The following is a 21926-nucleotide window of genomic DNA, read 5'->3' on the forward strand; positions in this document are numbered from 1 at the left end:
TTTTCTTCTCATAAGGGTAGTGCTAATATAGAAAGTTATGGTCTATCTCTGGCCTACAGATGTGAGTCAGCCTTCTGTGTGTTTTCTCAGGCTGTCTGCCAAAGCTTGCCCTCACTGCTTTGGTTGGTAGCACACATGGTGAACTGGCCACAGTGTGGGGATTTGTGTTGGTAAGGTGTGCAGAGCACTGAGGGTGCCCATCAGTCAGCTGGGAGGATCCATGGGTGAGGCACCCCTATTCACTCATGGATGGACTTCTTGATGGAGTCTGTGATATAGCAGGTAGAATCTGCAGCACATCAATGCCTTTCTACCTGCTACCTCTTCCCACCCACCCCCAGTCATGCACCTCCTAATCCAGCACTCTGGATGGGGCAAGAAATCAGTGGGCCTTTTGGGCAGCACCCCACACAGTTGGAGAAGCCACATGTTCACTCACATGCTCTCACTTGCCTCTGCAGGGGAAATCATGGGCCAGGAAGAGCCCTCTTGGCCCTAAGTTGTTCAGTATTGGGGGAGGCATGATGTTGATAAAGTGAAACTATTCCTTTTACTTTGTTCAATTCATCCAAACTCACACATATTTTTTCCCCCAGTATTGTGCTAGTACTTCTCTACAAGAAACCTGAATATCCACAAAGGCTCTTTTGTTCATGAGAGATGGATTAAAACAGGATTTTCCAGGTACCCCTAGGCTGTAGCCAAGAGGGTGTGGAGTCAGTTAATATGATCACAAGGTTCACAGCTGGGACTGAGTTCTCTGTGCCTAATACCCTGTGCATGGGTGGGTGAGACTCCTCATGTTCCCCTTGATATATGGTGCTGGATTCCACAGTGCCCACAAAGACACTTTGGTCTGTGAGTGAAGCCAAGTTGTCGTTAAAGGGGGGTATGATGAGGCACATCTCATTCAATCATAATGCTGATGTAACTCCTTACTGAAGTATATTCAAGTCAAAGTGAGTAACTCACCCTGAGCTTCCTTTACTTTGCTTTTTATTGGTCTTGAGGCCTCAACTAGGAGGCCACTTGAAGTCTCCCATTCTTCATTCATTGAGAAGAAGTCCTAGAGAGAGAGAGAGAGACACTTCCATGTGATAGATTCTCACATGGAAAAATGATTAGGTCCTTTGCCCCTCCTAACAGAACCCCACTCTCTATAAAACACCCACAGTTTCTTGACCCAGGTCAGAGTTTCTTCCCATGCTGGAAAAAGACAAGAAGAAATCAGGGAGCGACAGCTCTTGTTCTTCACCTCCAGGAGTTCTCTTTGCTTTACATCATTATTACTTGGAAAACATTTAAAAATTCCCATGCCCAGGACTTAAAAGGATTCAGTAAATTAGTATTTCTGGGCATCATTATTTTTAAAAGATTTTTAAAGGATAGCTTATTCAAAATGCTATCAAACTGAGAATAAGTACACTTGCCCTACTTAGTTAAAAAAAAAAAAGTGCATGTAAGTCACATGAAAATACTGTTAAAATGCACTTTCTGACCAGGAGGCCAGAGTTATGCCTAAGGTCTGAAATCCGAACACAGTTCAGGGACATAGACTACACTGAGACTGTGAAGGTCCTCTTTTACACTCAATAAAACCTGGTGACAAAAAAAAGAAAAAACTTATAAAAGATGATTGGAAGTGGGAATATTTGTACAACATATCACATTGGGAGGATCTAATCATGAAGAAACTAACCAAATGTCATTTCAAGTGATTTTTAATAAATAAAGCATATAAAATGAAGACAGTATCCTCCATTATGTTTATCAGTTCAACTCCCTTTCAGAGACAAAAATTCTAGTTTCAGGAAAGTCTACGCTTAAAAAGTACAGACCTTTTCATCCCCATAGGTGTCTATTTTATCCAGAGTTTCCCAAATTCCAGTCACTTGCACACGGAATACAAATAATTTAAATTAATTAATAGCTTTCCTACTGACATAGCTTTATATTTTCCAATGTGTTGACTCAGTTTCTTATTAATTTACTAATATTTTCCTCTCAGTTTTATTGAGATATAATCGACATACAGTACTGTAGAAGTTGGAGCTGTACAGCATAGTGATTTATACACTGTGAAAGGATTAGCAAACAATTAAAAATTTTCTAATTTACTAAATACTTTATATGACAATTTGGTAATCTCCTTTTAAAGCGTAAGTTAAAGTTACGTAATTTATAACGTTACATGAAGTGGGCTGTGAAACCCTCAGTATTATTTGGTGTTCCGATATTCTTACGTATCCCACAGCTGGGGGAGTGCTGATTCCTGAGACAAAGTCTGCTCTTTTCTTCTCTCTCCTACTTCGGTAGTCACGTCCAAGACATGTTAGCCTGGAGGCTGAGGCTTCTCTGCCATGTGTGTGTGTGTGTGTGTGGGTCACACTCCTCAGAAGAGACCAGGAGGTCCGCAAGGAGAACATGGACTGGGACGTGCATCAGTGTCACTCAGATTCCTCCAGGATGTGAGACCTACGACTTGCAGGGGACGCTTCTCAGGAGGACGAAATGCAAGGGTCGTTCTGAACCTGGACCCAGTGCCCCATCCCCTGTCCCATCTCATGAGAGCAGATCTGAGGGGTTGGTCTGGGACATGCATACATGTTGGGGGCTGGAGGACAGTGCAGGCCTGGACTGGGCTCAGGTGAGGTGAGGTGAGGTGAGGCTGGGGGTCAGTGCTTAGCAGTGGTGCAGATTTCCTCATGGTCATCTGGTGTGCCTGTTTGTATCCACATCCAGTTGTACTGGGAAGAGGATGGAGACTATGGACAACTCAACAGGTCAGGTCTCTGGGTATCCTCAGAGGAAAAAAAGGACCTGAGTGAGTCTTACTTTTTTTTTGGGGGGGGATGGCATAGGGTGTAAGGGAGGTTCTAGCAAGTCTGGATGGAGCCCTGGGCAGGTCTTTTGCCTGGTGCTGGAGCTTGGAGTCTTGGCCAAATTTATGTTTGACAAGCTATGGTCTGGGCAATGAGTCTACTTCAAGTCACTTGAGTTGCGCCTTGTGATTGAGGACATGGTCCAGACCAAATGTCTTGGTGGCAAGCTCTGGAACATCATAGCAGAAAATACAAAGCCTGTGGTCTGTCGGCTTGGCAATGATGTTTGAGCACTGGCCAGTGTACTTGGGTACAGGTTGTGAGGGAATAATGATGTCCACAAGTTTAGAGCAAAGAGCTCAGTACAGAGCACTTGATGTAAGGCTGTGCATGGCAGATGCCCTCATATCAGGTGTCTTGAGTGGTAGGTGACCTGTGAAAACAAGTTTCTTGACAGCTTTTTTATGGACTGTGTGGACAGTAATTGGCTTGCAAGAATGCCGTGGGAGAAGATAACATATATATAAATTATATTTGAATTGAGTCTCAATGAGGAGAAAAAATAGAAGTGAACAAATAAAAATATTTTGAACATATGAAATTAAATATCACTGTAAAAGAACTAAAAATGATAATTTTACATATGAAGAGGCACCCAGCTTCAATGATGTTCAGGGGAAAATACATTAGAATGCCAACGTAATAGTTTTTTTCCCTATTATATTGGAAACTTAAAGTGCCTTTGTAGTACCACTTGTCAAAATCAGTGGAAACAAGCCCTTTGATACAGTCTTGCAGGGAGTATACATGACTAATGTCTTTTTTAAGGCAGTTTGTCCCCTCTTTTGCTTCTTCAGGTTCTGGGCTTCAGGGATTCTATGGGGCTGATGTTTCTGTAATAACCTTGATATTTGCTGTGTCCTTGGGCCTCTGTCAGTCTCATTTAGGCATTGATCATTTGATTTCCTGAAGTAGAAGATAAAAGGCAAAAATGTCATAGACATCAAATGAAGACAGTGGAATAGAAGGACATGGAACTCATCTCCTCCCACAAATACAGAAAGAATACATCTACATGTGAAACAGTCCTCACAGAATACCTACTGAACACTAGCAGAAGATCTCACGTTCTCAGAAGTGCAAGAATGATCTCCACATAACCAGATACGATGAAAGAAAAAAAAAGAAAAGAAAGAAGGAAACCAGACAGGACCTGCACCCCTGGGAGGAAACTGTGAAAGAGGAAAGGTTCCCTCCCCTGGGAAGCCCCTTCACTGGCAGGGAGATCAGCTGGGACAGAAAGGGAGTTTCAGAGGCTTGAAGGAGAAGACAGCAGCAAGTTTGCAGCAGGCAAAACAGAGAGAGACTGGCACAGAGGATCTGTGCTACCTCACTGCAGTTCCCAGCCTAAGAAGCATGCCTGCTGGTACATGCAAGGGCTAGATGCCAAAACTTGGGTTTCAGAGGACAGAGTGGAGGAGAGAACTGTGGTTGACTGCATGAAGACAGCCTGAAGGGTCTGGAGTGTGGTACAGCCACAAACAGGTGTGTATGCAGAAGAAACCTGGGCCTGCCATAGAAGTAAAGCACCACTGTTGAGGGGAATGAAGGGAGATGTATGGCCACCATAGCAGCCTCTTTCTTGGTGCCACCCCTGTGAGCTCTGGGAGAGTGCAAGCACCAGCCAGCAGATTACCCATGTGTGGAGGTGGGGCTGAAATCAGAGCTGATCTCCAGGGACCGTGCACCTTAGAAAGCAGGGCTGAAACCTAAGCCTGCTCCCTGCAGCTGTGTAATCCATGGATCTACACCACTGCACTGACTTTGTAAACTCAGTGCCTGTGGGGCATCTCAGTGGACAGTGGATGCTCCTGTGGCTGGAATGGGTCTGGCCTTAGCAGCTGTGGGCCTTGTGGGAACAGGCACGTGGAGGCTGGGCTGGGCTGGGGTGTGGCCTGCTTTCATTGCTTCCATGGTGGGTCCAGGTGTGCAGCTACTGCAGTCCTGGTACCTGACTTCAGTGGATCAGCCCCTGTGGATCTGCATGGGTGACTTTGTGAGCAATGCACCTGAGAGACACCAGGGCCTATTGCCTGCATTCCCACAGTTGAGGTGGGACCAAGGGCAATGCCAACAACAGTGTACATTGTGAGCCCACACAGTGGGTGACAGGTGATGCCACAGAGCACACTCCCTGGTGGACAGCTCCAGAGGAGGAATACTCAGCGGCCCCTCTCCCAGCAGGAGTACTCCAGTACAACCTACCTCACACTGCAGCTTAGAAATGAATCTGGGGTCTTCTACTCCAACAACTAGGGAGCAGACCCTGCCCCTGACAGAGCTGTGACACCCACCGAGCAAAGATGAGGCCCCATACAATATCCAGTGCAGGCACTGGTCACCACACCACCAGTCACACCCCATATCAAGGAGATAATGGCCACACACACTGAGGAAAGACGTGGCAGGCATTCATACTAACAACAGCCATCATACCAAAAATATTAAATTCACACAGGCTACAGAGGGATGCTTGCACATAAAAACAGCCCTGTAAGACCAAAGTAGATCATTGTTTCTCCAAACTCATAGAGTAAGAAAAATATAAGTAAAATGAAGAAGCAGAAGAAGCACTCCCAATTAAAAGATCAAGTGAATTTCTCTGGAAGAACAAACAATAAAACAGACCTATTCAGGCTAATAGACACCAAGTTCAAAAAAGAGATAAAGAAAATATTGAGGGAATTAAGAAGGGCTAGGGACAGAATTGCAGATTATTGTAAAAAGGAAGAAGAAAGTATAAAGAGGAAGTGAGAAAACTTAGAAAACTCATTTGTCAAGACAGAAGCTGAGCTAAAGGCAAAGAATAACAGAATGAATAATGCAGAAGAGTGAATAAGTGATCTGGAAAATAGAGTAATGAAAATCACCCAATCAGAACGTCAGACAGAAAGCCAAATGAAAATAAATAAATAAATAAATAAGTAAGTAAATAAGTAAATAAAAGCAATATGAGACCTGTGGGATATTATAAAGCATGTCAATCTACATATAATAGGGATCCCCAAAGGAGAAAAAAGAGAAAAGAGGATCAAAAATGTATTTGAAGAAAGTATCAAAACTTCCCAAACCTAAAGAAAGAAACAGATATCCAGGTACAGAAAACACAGAGGGTCCTAAACAACATGAACCCTAAGAGACCTACACCAAGACATATTATAATTAAAATGGCAAAAGTTAATAGGAAATAATAAAGACCAGAGAGTAAATAAATAAATAAAATAGAGATTTAAAAAATAGAAAAAAATTAATAAAACCAAGAGCTTGTTCTTTGAAAGGGTAAACAGAATTGACAAACCTCTGGCCAGGCTCACCAAGAAGAAAAGAGGGAGGACTCAAACAAAATAAGAAATAAAAGAGGAGAAACTACAACCAATACCGCAGAAATAACAGCAACAGCAACAACAAGAAAAACACAAGAGAATACTATGAACAATTATATGGCAACAAATTCGACAACCAAGAAGAAATAGACAATTGTAACAGACCTCTCAGTAGAAGTGAAGTAGAATCTGTAATTTAAAAAATTCCCTCCCAACAAAAGTCCAGGACCAGATGGCTTCACAGGCAAATTCTACCAAACATACAAAGAAGAACTTAAACAAATTGTTTTCCACCTCTTCCAAAAGATTGAATAGGAAGCACTACACCCAAAGACATTCTATGAAGCCAGCATCACCCTGATACCAAAACCAGACAAAGATGCTAAGCAATAAATAAATAAATAAATAAATAAATAAATAAATAAAATTGCAGGCCAATATCTCTGATGAATATAGATGCAAAAACTACTAACAAAATATTAACAAACCGAATCAAATAACATAAAAAATCATATACCATGACCACATTGGATTTATCCCAGGGTCACAAGGATGATTCAACATACACAAATCAATGTGATACACCACATCAACAACAACATGAAAAGACAAGATCCACATGATCATCTCAAGAGATGCAAAAAAAGCATTTCCTAAAATTTAACATCTACTCATGATAAAAACCCTTATGAAAGTGGGCATAGAGGGAACATATCCCAACAGAATAAAAGCTATTTATCACAAACCCACAGCCAATGTAATACTCAATGGTAAGAAGGAGAAAGACTTCCCACTAAAATCTGGAACTAGACAAGGATGCCCAGTCTCACCACTTCTGTTCAACATAGTATTGGAAGTCCCAGCCACAGCAATCAGACAAGAAAAAGAAAAGGTATCCAGATTGGAAGGGAAGAGGTAAAATTGTCATTATATTCAGATTACATGATATTATATATAGAAAACTCTAAAGACTCCACACAAAATTACTAGAACTTATAAACAAATTCAGCAAGGTAGCAGGATACAATATTAACATACAGAAATAGATTGCATTTGTTTATATTAACAATGAAATATCAAAAAGGGAATGTAAGCAAACAATCCCCTTTAAAATCACATCAAACAATAAAATACTTAGGAATAAACTTCACCAAGTAGGTGAAAGACTTATATGCTGAGAACTACAAAACATTAATAAAGGAAATTGAAGATGATTCAAAGAAAGGGATATCCCATGCTCTTGGATTGGAAGAATTAATATTGTTAAAATGACCATAATACCCAAAACAACGTACAGATTTAATGCGATCCCTATCAAATTATCCATGACATTTTTTACAGAACTAGAACAAATAATTCTAAAATTTATATGGAACCATAAAAGACTCAGAGTTGTCAAAGAAACCTGAGGAAATAGAACAAAGCAGGAGGCATAACCCTTCCAGACTTCAGACAATACTACAAAGCTACAGGAATCAAAACAGTGTGGTATTGGCACAAAAACAAACATATGGATCAATGGAACAGAATACAGAACCCAGAAGTAAACCCACACACCTATAGCCAATTAATCTTAGACAAAGGAGCTAAGAATATACAATGGGGAAAAGATATTCTCTTCAGCGGGTGTTGTTGGGGAAGTTGGACAATGAGATACCACCTCATACCAGTCGGAAGGAACATCATTAAAAAGTCTACAAATAACAAATGCAGGAGAGGGTGTGGAGAAAGGGGACCCTCTTGCACTGTTGGTGGGAATGTAAATGGGTGCAGCCACTATGGAAAACAGTATGGTGGATTCTCAAAAAAACTAAAAAGAGAGTTGCCGTATTCTGCAGCAACCCCACTCCTGGGCATATATCCAGACAAAACTATAATTTGTATAAATACAAACATGCACCCCTATGTTCATAGAAGCACTATTTACAACAGCCAATACATGGAAACAATGTAAATGTCAATTGACAGATGAATGGATAAAGAAGATGTGTGTGTATGTGTGTGTGCGTGTGTGTGTGTGTATATGTATACAGCCATAGAAAAGAATGAAATAATGCCATTTGCAGCTACATGGATGGACCTAGAGATTAGCATACTAAGTGAAGTAAGTCAGAAAAAGACAAATACCATATGACATCACTTATATGTGGAATCTAAAATATGACAAAAATTATCTAGGAAATAGAGACTCACAGACATAGAGAACAGACTTGTGGTTGCCAAGGGGGAGAAAGGGTGAGGGAGGGATGGATTGGGAGTTTGGGATTAGCAGATGCAAACTATTATATATAGAATAAACAACAAGGCCCTACTGTATAACATGGGGAACTATATTAAATATCCTGTAATAAACCATAATGGAAAAGAACATGAAAAAGTATATGTATGCATAACTGAATTGCTTTGCTATACAGAAGAATTGAACACAACATTGTAAGTCAACTATACTTCAATAAAATAATATTTTTAAAAATCTATGTTCGTGCCATTAAAACAAAAAGTCATACAGTCTCAGAGACAGAAGTCCTCCATATACCTATTTCTCCATGTGGGGATGAGATGGAACACTACTTGACCACTAAACAACACCCCTACCACCTTCTGCTCTTCCCCCAATTAATGCTCATTTTGTGCACGTGCCAGTACACTAATTCTGCATGTTTTGTTTTCAGTCTGATACTTGTTTCTGAAAAGTTACCATCTTGACACATGTATCTCTAAGTCATTGGGTTTTATTGTGGTTTCTTTACATAGATACACTGGTGAATATTTCCCTTTCACTAGCGCTGCTGCTGTGAATAGTTTTAGGCACATATCTTTGTTGTTATAAACAGAATGTGAGGAATGGAATTGCTGCTGCATCTTTTTGTGCATCTTCAAGTTTACTCCATCAGACCATTTTTTCTATCTTCCAGAATGATTAAATCCATCCCACCAACACTAACCTGGAGGAGAGTCTCCATTTTCCCACATCAACACCCTTCTGGTTAATGTCCAAATTTTTATGAATTATATGTATATGATATGTGGTTGATTTTATTTGCATTTCTTTGATTACTAATGATGGTGTTTATAGTGGAATATATTGCCCACCACCTTAAGTTAGTTCTCTGTAAATTGCCCGGTCATAGTCATAATTCTGTTATTTGTGAGTTATTTTCAATTGTTTATAATTTTTTAAAAAAATCTATTCTGGACCTTATTTTGTTCTGGATGATGGTTATTTACAATATATCCTTCCGTTTTAAAGATTAAACTGTTTCAAGACAGCATTTACTAATTTAATATGTCAGAGTATTAATATACTCCTTTGTAGTTTGCATTTTGTATCTTCCTAAATAAATCCTCTCCTGTTCTGAAGTCATAGTGTTTATTTAAAATTTTTTATTGAATGTTTTCATGTTTTCAAATTTCATTCTTATCACTTGATCCATCTAGCTTTCATTTATGTAAATAATTTAATGTAAGGATATATTAAAGTTTCATCCATTCATTGTAAGAACCAACTTATATTTCAGTGTTTATTATATATGAATGTCTGTTTAAGGGCTATGTATTCTGTTTCATCTTAGGGTTATTATTATTCCATCATCACCTTCTTTTCATTACTATTTTGTTACAACAGATCACTGTCTATGGTAGGGTAATTTCCTTTTACTGTTTTATCTTCAAATATTTCTTTGCTATTTTTGGCCCTGTACTTTTGTTAATTTTTCAACAATCTGGTCATTTTCCAGAAAAATCCATTGATAAGTTGATTGGAACTGATGGAGTCAAACATTGCTTTGAAGAGAATTATTTATCACTTTTTCTAAATATGGATTTGGGTCACTCTCTACTTTTTTAATGTTTATGACTTCCAGAAATATAATTTTCTTCATAATGCTTTGCACAGCTCTTCTGAGGTTTATCCTCAAAACATTTAAATATGGCTGTTAAATAATCTTTTAATTAATTGAAAATATATTTGATTTTCATAGATTGATCTTACACCCCACAACTCTGCTGAAATATCCTATTCTAACAGATTTTCTATTACTTTCCTTGGATTTGCCATGTAGACCATCGCATCATCTGCCCACAGTGAAAGCACTTGCTCATGACTTCCAAAATTACATGCGGTACTGTTTTTATCCCACAGAACACTGGTTGGGTCTGCCAGCACAATGTTAATGAGAAATGATGGTGTGGGGCCCGTTGATTATGTTTATCTGTGTTTAAAGAGCACTCAATTTTACCATGAAGATTCATGTCTCCTGTAATGTTTTATTACAGGGAATATACAGTATTCTAGCAGTTTGTTTTCTTTTCCTTTCCTAATAAATGTGTTTAACTCTATCAAATTTTAAAATATTGCCTGTAATAATTTAACCATATTTCCCCCCTTCAAATGAATAGCATGACTATTACATTAATCAATTTTGTGCTATAATGGTATAACAGTTCTACATATGTCATCTCTGGAGAGGTAATTTTTAAATTTCTGTGTGTAAATATTTGAAGTATTCTGAAAATATATTTATATTTAAAAATTGGTAAGTGACGTAATATTGTGTAACTTTTAGGCATAAAATATAATGGTTTGAAATATTTATATATTGCAAAATGATTACCACAAGTTTAATTAGCATCATCACCACACATAATTAGATTCTTTTTTTGTTGCTTGTGATGAAAAATGTTAAGAACTCTTAGAAATTTCAAATATACAATACAGTATTGTTAACAATAGTCACAATGCCATACACTGCATCCCTATGACTTATTTATCTTACAACTGGAAGTTTATACCTTTGTCCCCTTTTCCCCATTTTGCTCACCCCTCACAACCTGCATCTGGCAATCACCAGTCTGTTCTCTCTATAATTCCAGTTTTTTTTTTAAGGATTCCAATAATAGGTGAGATGATACAGTATTTGTTTTTCTCTGTTTGACTTCTTTACTTAGCATAGTGTCCTCAAATTCCATCCCTGTTGCTGCACATGGCAGGATTTCCTTCTTTTTTATGGTTTCAGAACATATTCAAGTCTTTCATTTATATTGAGTTGATTTTTGCACATGGTATGAGATAGTGGTCTAGTTTCATTGTTTTGCATGTGGCTGTCCAGTTTTCCCAGTGCAACATCTTCTTAATCTTATCGGCAGAACCTAGGAAACTGTATGCTTGGCCAACTGATGGCATCTAGGGGACAACTCTGGCCCACGGCCACCCACCCACTTCCATGTAATGGTGTCTCTGGGGAGAAAATGGGCTTAATTGTATCAAACCAAGAGACTTCAAAGCATGGGCTTTGATTGAGAACAGGAATTGAAGGTTGTATTCCTAAGTGTCATGTTTAACTAAAAAGGCTAATTCACCCCAAAGTCATAAATACGGCTGAAATGGAAAGCTTACGAAAGAAATTACCCCATAACCTGCTGAGTACAAACTGAAGGAAACACTTCATTAAACAAGGATCACTTGAAATCTCCTGGAAGCTACTGTGACTTCACACTTTAAAAAACTTTTTTTATTTTATCTTGGAGTGTAGTTGATTAACAATGTTGTATTTGTTTCAGGTGTGCAGCAAAGTGATTTAGTTCTACATATACATGTATTTATTATTTTTCAAGTTCTTTTCCCATTTAGGTTGTTACAGAATGTTGAGCAGCATTCCTTGTGCTATACAGTAGATCCTTGTTGGTTATCTGTTTTTAGTGTAGCAGTCTGTACATGTCAATCCCAAACTCCCAGTCTATCCCTACCCCCCCCACCCCAGTAACCATAAGTTCATTCTCTAAGTCTGTGAGTCTGTTTCTGCTTTGTAAATTAGTTAATTTGTATCATTTTGTGTTTAGATTCCACATATAAGCGATATCATATAATATTTGTCTTTCTCTCTCTGACTTACTTCACTCAGTATGACAGTCTCCAGGTCCATCCATGTTGCTGTAAATGGCATTAGTTTATTCTTTTTAATGGCTGAGTAATATTCCACTGTATATATGTACCACATTGTCTTTATCCATTCTTCTGTTGATGGACATTTCAGTTGCTACCATGTCTTGGCTATTGTAAACAGCACTGCATGTACCCTTTTGAACCAAGTTTTTCTCTGGATATATGCCCAGGAGTGGGGTTGCTGTATCATATGGGAGCTCTGTTTTAAGTTCCTTATGGAACCTCCATACTGTTCTCCATTGGATGTACCAGTTTATATTCCCATCAGTAGTGCAAGAGGGTTCCCTGTTCTACACACCCTCTCCAGAATTTATTGTTAGTAGGTTTTTTGATGATGGCCATTCTGACTGGTGTGAGGTGATATCTCATTGTAGTTTTGATTTCATTTCTCCAATAATTAGTGATGTTGTGAATATTTTTATGAGTCTCTTTGCCATCTGTATGTCTTCTTTGGAGAAATGTCTATTTAGGTCTTCTGCCCATTTTTTCGATTGGCTTGTTTGTTTTTTGGATATTGAACTGCATGAGCTGCTTGTATGTTTTGAAGACTAATCCCTTGTTAGTTGCATCATTTGCAAATATTTTCTCCCATTCTGTGGGTTGTGTTTTTGTTTTGTTTATGGTTTCCTTTGCTGTGCAAAAGTTTTTGAGTTTAATCAGGTCCCATTTGTATATTTTTGTGTTTACTTCCTTTACTCTAAGAGATGGCTCAGAAAAGATATTGCTGCAATTTATGTCAGAGAGTGTTCTGCCTATATTTTCCTCTAAGAGTTTTATAGTATCCAGCCTTACATTTAGGTCTTTAATCCATCTTGAGTTTATTTTTGTGTATGATGTTAGTGTTCTAATTTCATTCTTTTACATGTAGCTGTCCAGATTTCCCAGCACCACTTATTGCAGAGACTTTCTTTTCTCTATTGTATAATCTTGCCTCCCTTGTCCTAGATTCATTGACCATATGTGCGTGGATTTATCTCTGGGCTTTCTATCCTGTTCCATTGATCTATATTTCTGTTTTTGTGTCAGTACCATACTGTTTTGATGACTAGGTTTTTTAGTATAGTCTGAAGTCAGGGAGCCTGATTCCTCCAACTCCATTTTTCTTTCTCAAGATTTCATTGGCTATTCAGGGTCTTTTGCGTCTCCATACAAATTTCAAGATATTTTATTCTAGTTCTGTGAAAAGTGCCATTGGTAATTTAATAGGGATTGCATTGAATCTGTAGATTGCCTTAGGTAGTATAGTCATTTAAACAATATTGATTTTTCTAATCCAAGAACATGATATATCTTTCCATCTATTTGTGTCATCTTCAATTTCTTTCATCAGCATCCTATAGTTTCAGAGTACAGGTCTTTTGTCATCTTAGATAGGTTTATTCCTAAGGTATTTTATTCTTTTTGATGCGATGATAACTGGGATTGTTTCTTTAATTTCTCTTTCTGATCTTTCATTGTTAGCATATAGAAATGCAACAGATGTCTGTGTATTAATTTTGTATCCTGCAACTTTACCGAATTCATCGATGAGCTCTAGAGTTTTCTGGTAGCATCTTTAGGATTTTCTATATATAGTATCATGTCATCTGCAAATAGTGACACTTTTACTTCTTAATTTCCCACTTGGATTCCTTTTATTTCTTTTTCTTCTCTGATTGCTGTAGCTAGGACTTCCAAAACTATGTTGAATATAAGTGGCGAGAGTGGACATCCTTGTCTTGTTCCTGATCTTAAAGGAAATGCTTTCAGCTTTTCTCCATTGAGTATGATGTTAGCTGTGGGTTTGTCATGTATGGCCTTTATTATGTTGAGTTATGTTTCCTCTCTGCCCACTTTCTGGAGACGTTTATATCATAAATTGGTGTTGAATTTTGTCAGAAGTTTTTCTGCATCTATTAAGATGATCATATGGTTTTTATTCTTCAATTTGTTGATGTAGTGTATCACAGTGATTGGTTAATGGATATTGAAAAATCCTTACATCCCTGGGATAAATCCCACTTGACCATGGTATATGATCCTTTTAATGTATTGCTGGATTCAATTTGCAAGTATTTTTTTGAATATTTTTGTGTCTGTATTCATCAGAGATATTGGCCTGTAACTTTCTTTCTTTTTTAAAAATAATTAATTAATTAATTAATTTTTATTTTTGGCTGCGCAGGGTCTTCGTTGCTACATGCAGGCTTTCTCTAGTTGCGGTGAGCGGGTGCTACTCTTTGTTACAGTGTGCAGGCCTCTCATTGTGGTGGCTTCTCTTGTTGCAGAGCATGGGCTCTAGGTGCATGAGCTTCAGTAGTTGTGGCTCGCGGGCTCTAGAGCACGGGCTCAGTAGTTGTGATGCACGGGCTTAGGTGCTCCACGGCATGTGGGATCTTCCTGGACCAGGGATTGAACCCGTGTCCCCTGCATTGGCAGGTGGATTCTTAACCACTGTGCCACCAGGGAAGCCCTGTAATTTTCTTTCTTTCTTTTTTTTTTGTGGTATCTTTGTCTGGTTTTGGCATCAGCATGATGGTGACCTTTTTTATGTCTGGATAATATTCACTGTCTGTCTGTCTGTCTCTCCCTCTGTGTGTGTGTGTATTTGTGTGTAGGATTTTCATTAGTTATTTAACCATTGATGGGAATTTAGGTTGTTTTCTCTTCTTGGCTATTTTAAATGATGCAGCAATGAAGACAGGAGTACGGATATATTTTTGAAATAGTGATTTTATTACCTTGGCATAAATACCCTGAAGTGGAATTGCTGGATCATATGATAATTCTAATTTTAAACGTTTGAGAAACCTCTGTAACATTTTCCATAGTGACTGCACCAACATTCCCACCAATAGTGCATAAAAGTTTCATTTTCTCCACATTCTCACCAAAACTTATTATATCTTGTCTTTTTGATAATAATAGTCATTCTAACCAAGACTTATTATTTCTTGCCTTTTTGATAATAATAGTCATTCTAATAGTCATTCTAATGGGTGTGAGGTGATCTCATTGTAGTTTTAAACTGCATTTCATTTAGTGATTAGTGATGTAGAGTACATTTTCACGTACCTGTTGGCCATTTGTAGGTCTTCTTTGGGGAAAATGTGTATTCAGATCCTCTGCCCATTTTTAAATTAGAATGCTTTTTTGTTTCTATTGAGTTTTGTAAGTTCTCTATCAATTAATCTGTCCACAGACACATATTATTTTCATATATTTCCTATTATAAATAATAAACCTGAGAATACAGATATTACATTCACACCAAGAATGTACAAGGGTACCATCCTTTTCTTCACATCTTTGACAACATTTATCTTTTATCTTCTTGATAATAGCCATGCTAATCAGTGTGAGGTGATATTTCATTGTGATTTTTAATCTGCATTTCCTTGTCAATCATTGATATTGAGCACCATTTCATGTATCTCTTTGACATTTATATGTCTTCTTTTGAATAATGTCTTTTCAGGTTGTTTATCCATTTATAAAATCAGGATATTTATTTTATTTTTTCCTATTCAGTTGTTTGAGCATATTATATATTTTATATATTAGATATGTTTTTCAACTATTTCTTCCCATTTGTAGGTACTGTCTTCTCTCTGTAAACTTTTCCTTTGCTGTTCAAACCTTTATAGTTTAATGTAATCTATTTTTCTTTTATTACTATTATTATTATTGTTTTCTTTTGTTACCTGTGCTTTTGGGGTCATATCTAAAAATACATTGCCCTTAACAGTGTCAAGAAGGTTTTTCCCCCATATCTTCTTCTAGTAATTTTACAGTTCCAGATCTTATATTTAATTCTCTAAACCACTTTGAATTAATTTTTGTGTATAGTGTGAGATAACGGGTATAATTTCTTCCTTATGCTTGTGAATATTCAGTTTCCCACTAATTTATTGTAGAGGACATCTTTTCCTCATGTATATTCCTGCCACTTTTATCAAAGATCAGTTGATTGTAAATATGTGGATTTATTTCTGAGGTCTGTATTTTGTTTCGTTGTTCTATATGTCTGTTTTTATACTACTACCATACTGCTTTGATTACTATGCTTTGTAGTATAGTTTGAAATTATGAAGGATGATGCCTTCAGCTGTGCTGTTTGTGCTCAAGATGGCTTTGGACATTTTGGGTCTTTTTTGTTTCCATATAAATTTTAGGATTTCCTTTTCTATTTTCTGTGAAAATTACTCTTGGAATTTTGACACAGATTGCATTAAATATGTAGATTTCGTTGTGTACTATGGACATTTTAACAATATTAATTTATTCAATCCATTAACATGGGCTATCTTTCTGTTTATTTGTGTCTTCTTCAAATTCTTTCATCAATATTTTATAGTTTTCAGTGTACAGATCTTTCACATTCTTGGTTAAATTTATCCCTAAATATTTTATTATTTTCAGTGTTATTGTAAATGGGAATTTTTAAAAACTTTTTCTGATAGTTTCTGTTGTTAGTGTATAGAAACACAAATGAGTTTTGTAAGTTGAATTTGTATCCTGGAGCTTACTCTATTCATTTATTAGTTTTAACATTTTTTGGAGGTGGCATTTTTAGGGTTTTCTAGATATAAGAAAATGTCCTCTGCAAACAGAGAAAATTTAGCTTTACCATTATGATTTGGATTTATTTTATTTATTTTTCTTACCTATTTGCTCTGGCTAGGAATTCCAGTACCATGCTGAATAGAGGTGGCAAGAATTGTTAACCTTGTCTTGCTCTGAATCTTAGAAGAAAATCTTTCAGGATTCATAACTCAGCATGTTGTTAGCTTTGGGCTTGTCATATGACTTTTAATATGTTGAGATATATTCCTTAATAACTAATTTCTTGAAAGTCTTTATCTTGAAAGGAGGTTAGATTTTGTCAAATAGTTTTGCTATAACTATTAATATGACCATGTTTCCCTTTATTCTCTTAATGTGATATATCACATTTATTGATTGGCAAGCATTGAGCCATCCTTACATCCAGGCAAAAATCCCACTTGACCATGCTGAATGATCATTTTAATGTGCTGTTGAATTTGGTTTGCCAGTATTTTCAGTATATTTCATCCATGTTTTTCAGGAATATTGACCTGTACTTTTCTCATAGTGTCCTTGTCTGGTTTTGATATTGGGGTAATGCCTCATAAGATGGTTTGAAAGTGTCCCCTCCTCTTTAATTCTGTGGAAGTATTTAAGAAGTATTGGCTTTAATTTCTCTTTGAATATCTAGTATAATTCCCTAGTGAAACCGTTTGGTCATGGAATTTTATTTATTCAGAGGTTTTTCAATACTATTTTATTCTCTTTACTCATTACTGGTCTGATCAGATTTTCTATTTCTTAATTATTTAGTCTTAGTAGGTTGTCTATTTCTAGGAATTTGTCCATTTTTTCTAGGTAATCCAAGTTGTTTGCGTATGATTGTTAATAGTAGTCTCTTATTGTTCTTTGTATTCCTGTCACATCATTGTAATGCCTTTATATACATATGAGAGAAGAAGAGAAGTCATACATATATATGTATATATATGTGTGTATATATATATACACACACACACACAAATACAAATATATACATATATTTGGTCTCTTTTCTAATTTGTATTGGAGTATAGTTGATTTACAGTGTTGTGTTATTTTCAGGTATACAGCAAAGTGAATCACTTACACATATACATATATCCACTCTTTTTAAGATTCTTTTCCCATATAGGCCATTACAGAGTACTGAGTAGAATTCCCTGTGCTATACAGTAGGTCCTTATTAGTTATCTATTTTATATATAGTCGTGTGTATATGTCAATCCTAATCTCCCAATTTATCCCTCCCCCACCTTGTTCCCTGGTAACCATAAGTTTGTTTTCTACATCTGTGATTCTACTTCTGTTTTTGTACCCTTTCTTTAGATTCCACATATAAGTGATATCATATAATATTTCTCTTTCTGTGTCTGACTTATTTCACTCAGATGACAATACCTAGGTCCATCCATGTTGTTGCAAATGGCATTAATTTGTTCTTTTTTATGGCTGAGTAATATTCCATTGTATATATATACCACATCTTTATCCATTCTTCTGTTGATGGACATTTAGGTTGCTTACATGTCCTGGCTATTGTAAATAGTGCTGCAGTGAACATTGGGGTGTGTGTATCTTTTTGAATTATGGATTTCTCCAGGTATATGCCTAAGAGTGGGATTGCTGGGTCATATGGTAGTTCTATTTTTAGGTTTTTAAGGAACCTCCATACTGTTCTCCACAGTGGCTGTACTAATTTACATTCCCACCAACAGTGTAGTAGTGTTCCCTTTTTTCCACACCCTCTCCAGCATTTATTGTTTGTAGATTTTTTAATGATGGCCATTCTGATCAGTGTGAGATGATACCTCATTGTAGTTTTGATTTGCATTTCTCTAATAATTAGTGATGTTGAGCATCTTTTTGTGTGCTTTTTGACCATATGTATGTCTTCTTTGGAGAAATGTCTATTTAGATCTTCCACCCATTTTTTGATTGGGTTTTTTTTTTCTTCATTTTGAGCTGCATGAGCTGTTTGTATATTTTGGAGATTTAATCCCTTGGCAGTTGCTTCATTTGACATTTTCTCCCATTCTAATAAGTGGTGCTGGGAAAACTGGACAGCTACATGTAAAAGAATGAAATTAAAATACTCCTTAACACCACACACAAAAATAAACTCAAAATGTATTAAAGACCTACATGTAAAGCCGGATACTATAAAACCCTTAGAGGAAAACAGAGGCAGAACACTCTTTGACGTAAATCGCAGCAAGGTCTTTTTTGATCCACCTCCTAGAGTAATGAAAATAAAAACAAAAATAAACAAATGGGATCTAATTAAATGTAAAAGCTTTTGATCTCTCTTTTTCTTAGTTATTCTAGCTAACAGTTTGTCAATTTTGTTCATCTTTTCCAAAAATAACATCCTAAATATTATTAATCTTTCTACTATTTTTGTAGTATCTATTACTTTTATAACTGCTCTAATCCTTATTATTTATTTTATTCTTCCTTCATTGCACTTAGTTTGTTCTTTTTCTGGTTCCTTTAGTTGCAAACTTACATTGTTTAATAGAAAAATTTTTTTAGAGAGAAAAGATTTTATTACTTATGACACAGCAAGCATGAGCATAATATTTTATTGGTTCTCCGTCCCTCTCAGTTCCCACAGAGATGACACAGAGGGATCCAGTTGGGTACTATGCATGTACTTGGTTGTGTTACACTGAGGAACACTGAGTTTGCACACTCCACTGCTTTCAATATTAGAGGTTAGCAAGCTTCCTGTTTATCTGAGGGAGAAACATTACCTCTTTCCCCAAGGCTATTCGTTACAAACACACTCCCAAGAAATGGCTCAGGTAAAATGGTGTCAGAGCATGCATCCTTTTTCTTTCTTTCTTATTTTTTTAATTGAAGAATTGTTGACATACAGTATTGTGTTAGTTTTAGGTGTACAACATAATGACTCAACATTTAAGTATATTACAAAATGATCACCATGATGAGTCTAGTATCCATGAGTCCCCATCCAAAGTTATTTCAATATCATGAACAATATTTTTATATTGTATATTAAATTCTTACTTTTTAATTTTATAACTGGAATTTTGTACTTTTTACTCCCCTTCACCTGTGTTGCCCAACACCCACCCACCTCACCTCTTGCAATCCTCAATTTGTTCATTGTGTCTATAAGACTGGTTTTGTTGTGTTTGTTTTGTTTTCACATTCCACATATAAGTGAGATTATGTGGTATTTGTCTTTTTCTATGTGACTTCACTTAGCATAATACTCTCTAGGTCCATCCATGTTGTCACAAATGGCAAGATTTCATCTTTTTTATGGATGAGTAATGTATATAACTATATATGTATATAGGTATATGTGTATACATGTATATGTATATGTATGTGTGCATATGTATATATGTGTATACACACACATATATATATATATATATATATATATATATATCACTTTTTTATCCATTTATCTATTATTGAACATTTTGGTTGCTATTGTAAATAATGTTGCAATGAATATAGTGGTGTATATATCTCTTTAAGTTAGTTTTTTGTTTTGTTTTCTTTAGATAAATAATGAAAAGTGGAATTGCTATGTCACATGGTAGTTTTATTTTTTATATTTATTTTCAGGACCTTCTATACTGTTTTCAATAGTGGCTGCACTGAATTACATTCCTGTGAACAATGCAGGTGAGATTTCTTTTCTCCACATCCTCAGGAACACTTTTTAATTTTTGTCATTTTGATGATAGACCTTCTGACAACAGTAAGGTGATATCTTTTTGTGGTTTTGATTTGCATTTCCCTGATGATTAATGATATTGCTCATGTTTCCATGTGCCTTTTGGCCATCTGTAATTTTTTTTTTTTGGCAAAATATGTATTCAGCTCCTCTACCTAATTATTTATATTTTTATTTAATTTATTTTAAAAAATTAAAGTATAATTTACTTGAAATATTATATTGGTTTCAGGTATACAGCATAGTGATCCAGTAATTTTTACAGATTATACTTGATTAAAAGTTATTACAAGATAATGGCTGTAAGCCCATGTCCTATACAATATATCTTTGTTGCTTATCTATTTTATACATAGTTTGTACCTCTTAATCCTATACCCCTAATTTGCTCCTCCCCCCGTCTCTGCCCACTGGTAACCACTAGTTTGTTTGTATAACTGTGAGTCTGTTTCTGTTTTGCATATCCATTTTTATTATTTTTAGATTCCACATATCAATGATATCACACTGTACTCGTCTTTCTCTGACTTACTTCATTAAGCATACTAATCTCCATCCATGTTGCTGCAAATGGCAAAATTTACTTCTATTTTTGGCTGTGTAATATTGCACTGTACATATACACCGTATCTTCTCTATCCATTTGTCTATTCACGGACATTTGCATTGCTTCCATATCTTGGCCATTGTCATTAGTGCTGCTGTGAACATTGGGGTTTATGTATCTTTTTGAATTAGTGTTTTCATTTTTTTTTTCTGGATATGTACCCAGGAGATTTATTGATGGAACCATTGATAGTTCTATTTTTAGCTTTTTGAGGAACCTCCATACTGTTTTCCATAGTGGCTGCAATAAATTACAAGTCCTACCAACAGTGTACAAGGGTTCACTTTTCTCCACATCCTCTCCAAATTTCATTTGTAGACATTTTGATGATAGCTGTTTTAATGTGTGAGGTTGATATCTCATTGCTGTTTGTAATTGAACTTCTTTAATAATTAGTGACGTTGGGACTTCCCTGGTGGTCCAGTGGATAAGACTCAGTGCTTCCAATGCAGGGGATCAGGGTTTGATCCCTGGTTGGGGAACTAGGTCTTGCATGCATGCTGCAACTAAGAAGTCTGCAAGCCACAACAAAAGATCCTATGTGCCGCAACTAAAGATCCCGTGTGTCACAACTAAGACCCGGCGCAGCCTAAATAAATAAATAATATTAAAAAAAATAATTAGTGATGTTGAGCATCTTTTCATATACCTATTAGCCATCTGTATGTCCTCTTTGGAAAGATTTCTCTTCACATATTTTGCCCACTACCAATTGCATTGTTTGTTTGTTTTTTGATATTGAGTTGTATGAGCCATTTATATATTTTGGATATTAACTCTTTGTCAGTCATATTATTTGCAAATATTTTTTCCCATTTTGTAGTTTGAATTTTTATCTTGTTGATGGTTTTCATTGCTGTGCAAAAAACTCTTGTTTATTTAGGTCCCA

At 36.3% G+C, this 21926-nt stretch overlaps 1 protein-coding gene across 11 annotated transcripts in view; it reads left to right on the forward strand.

The window, feature by feature from the left end:
• The window catches only part of LOC309660302 (uncharacterized protein), a 181035-nt gene that overhangs the window by 103468 nt on the left and 55641 nt on the right, over nucleotides 1-21926 (forward strand). For 7 of the 11 annotated variants that reach the window (XM_082460809.1, XM_082460810.1, XM_082460808.1 and 4 more), the window contains one exon: nucleotides 20319-20378. The exons of 1 other annotated variant lie outside the window; for it this stretch is intronic. In XM_082460809.1, coding sequence (XP_082316935.1) covers nucleotides 20319-20378 — 60 coding nt within the window. Of the gene's footprint in view, nucleotides 1-19320; nucleotides 19430-20318; nucleotides 20379-21926 lie in introns of all 11 variants that reach the window. 3 more of the 11 variants (XR_014263323.1, XR_014263325.1, XR_014263324.1) reach the window with 2 other exon arrangements.

The sequence above is a fragment of the Balaenoptera physalus genome, assembly GCF_965194825.1.
Source record: "Balaenoptera physalus genome assembly, chromosome: 4".
NCBI classification, from domain to species: Eukaryota; Metazoa; Chordata; class Mammalia; order Artiodactyla; family Balaenopteridae; genus Balaenoptera; species Balaenoptera physalus.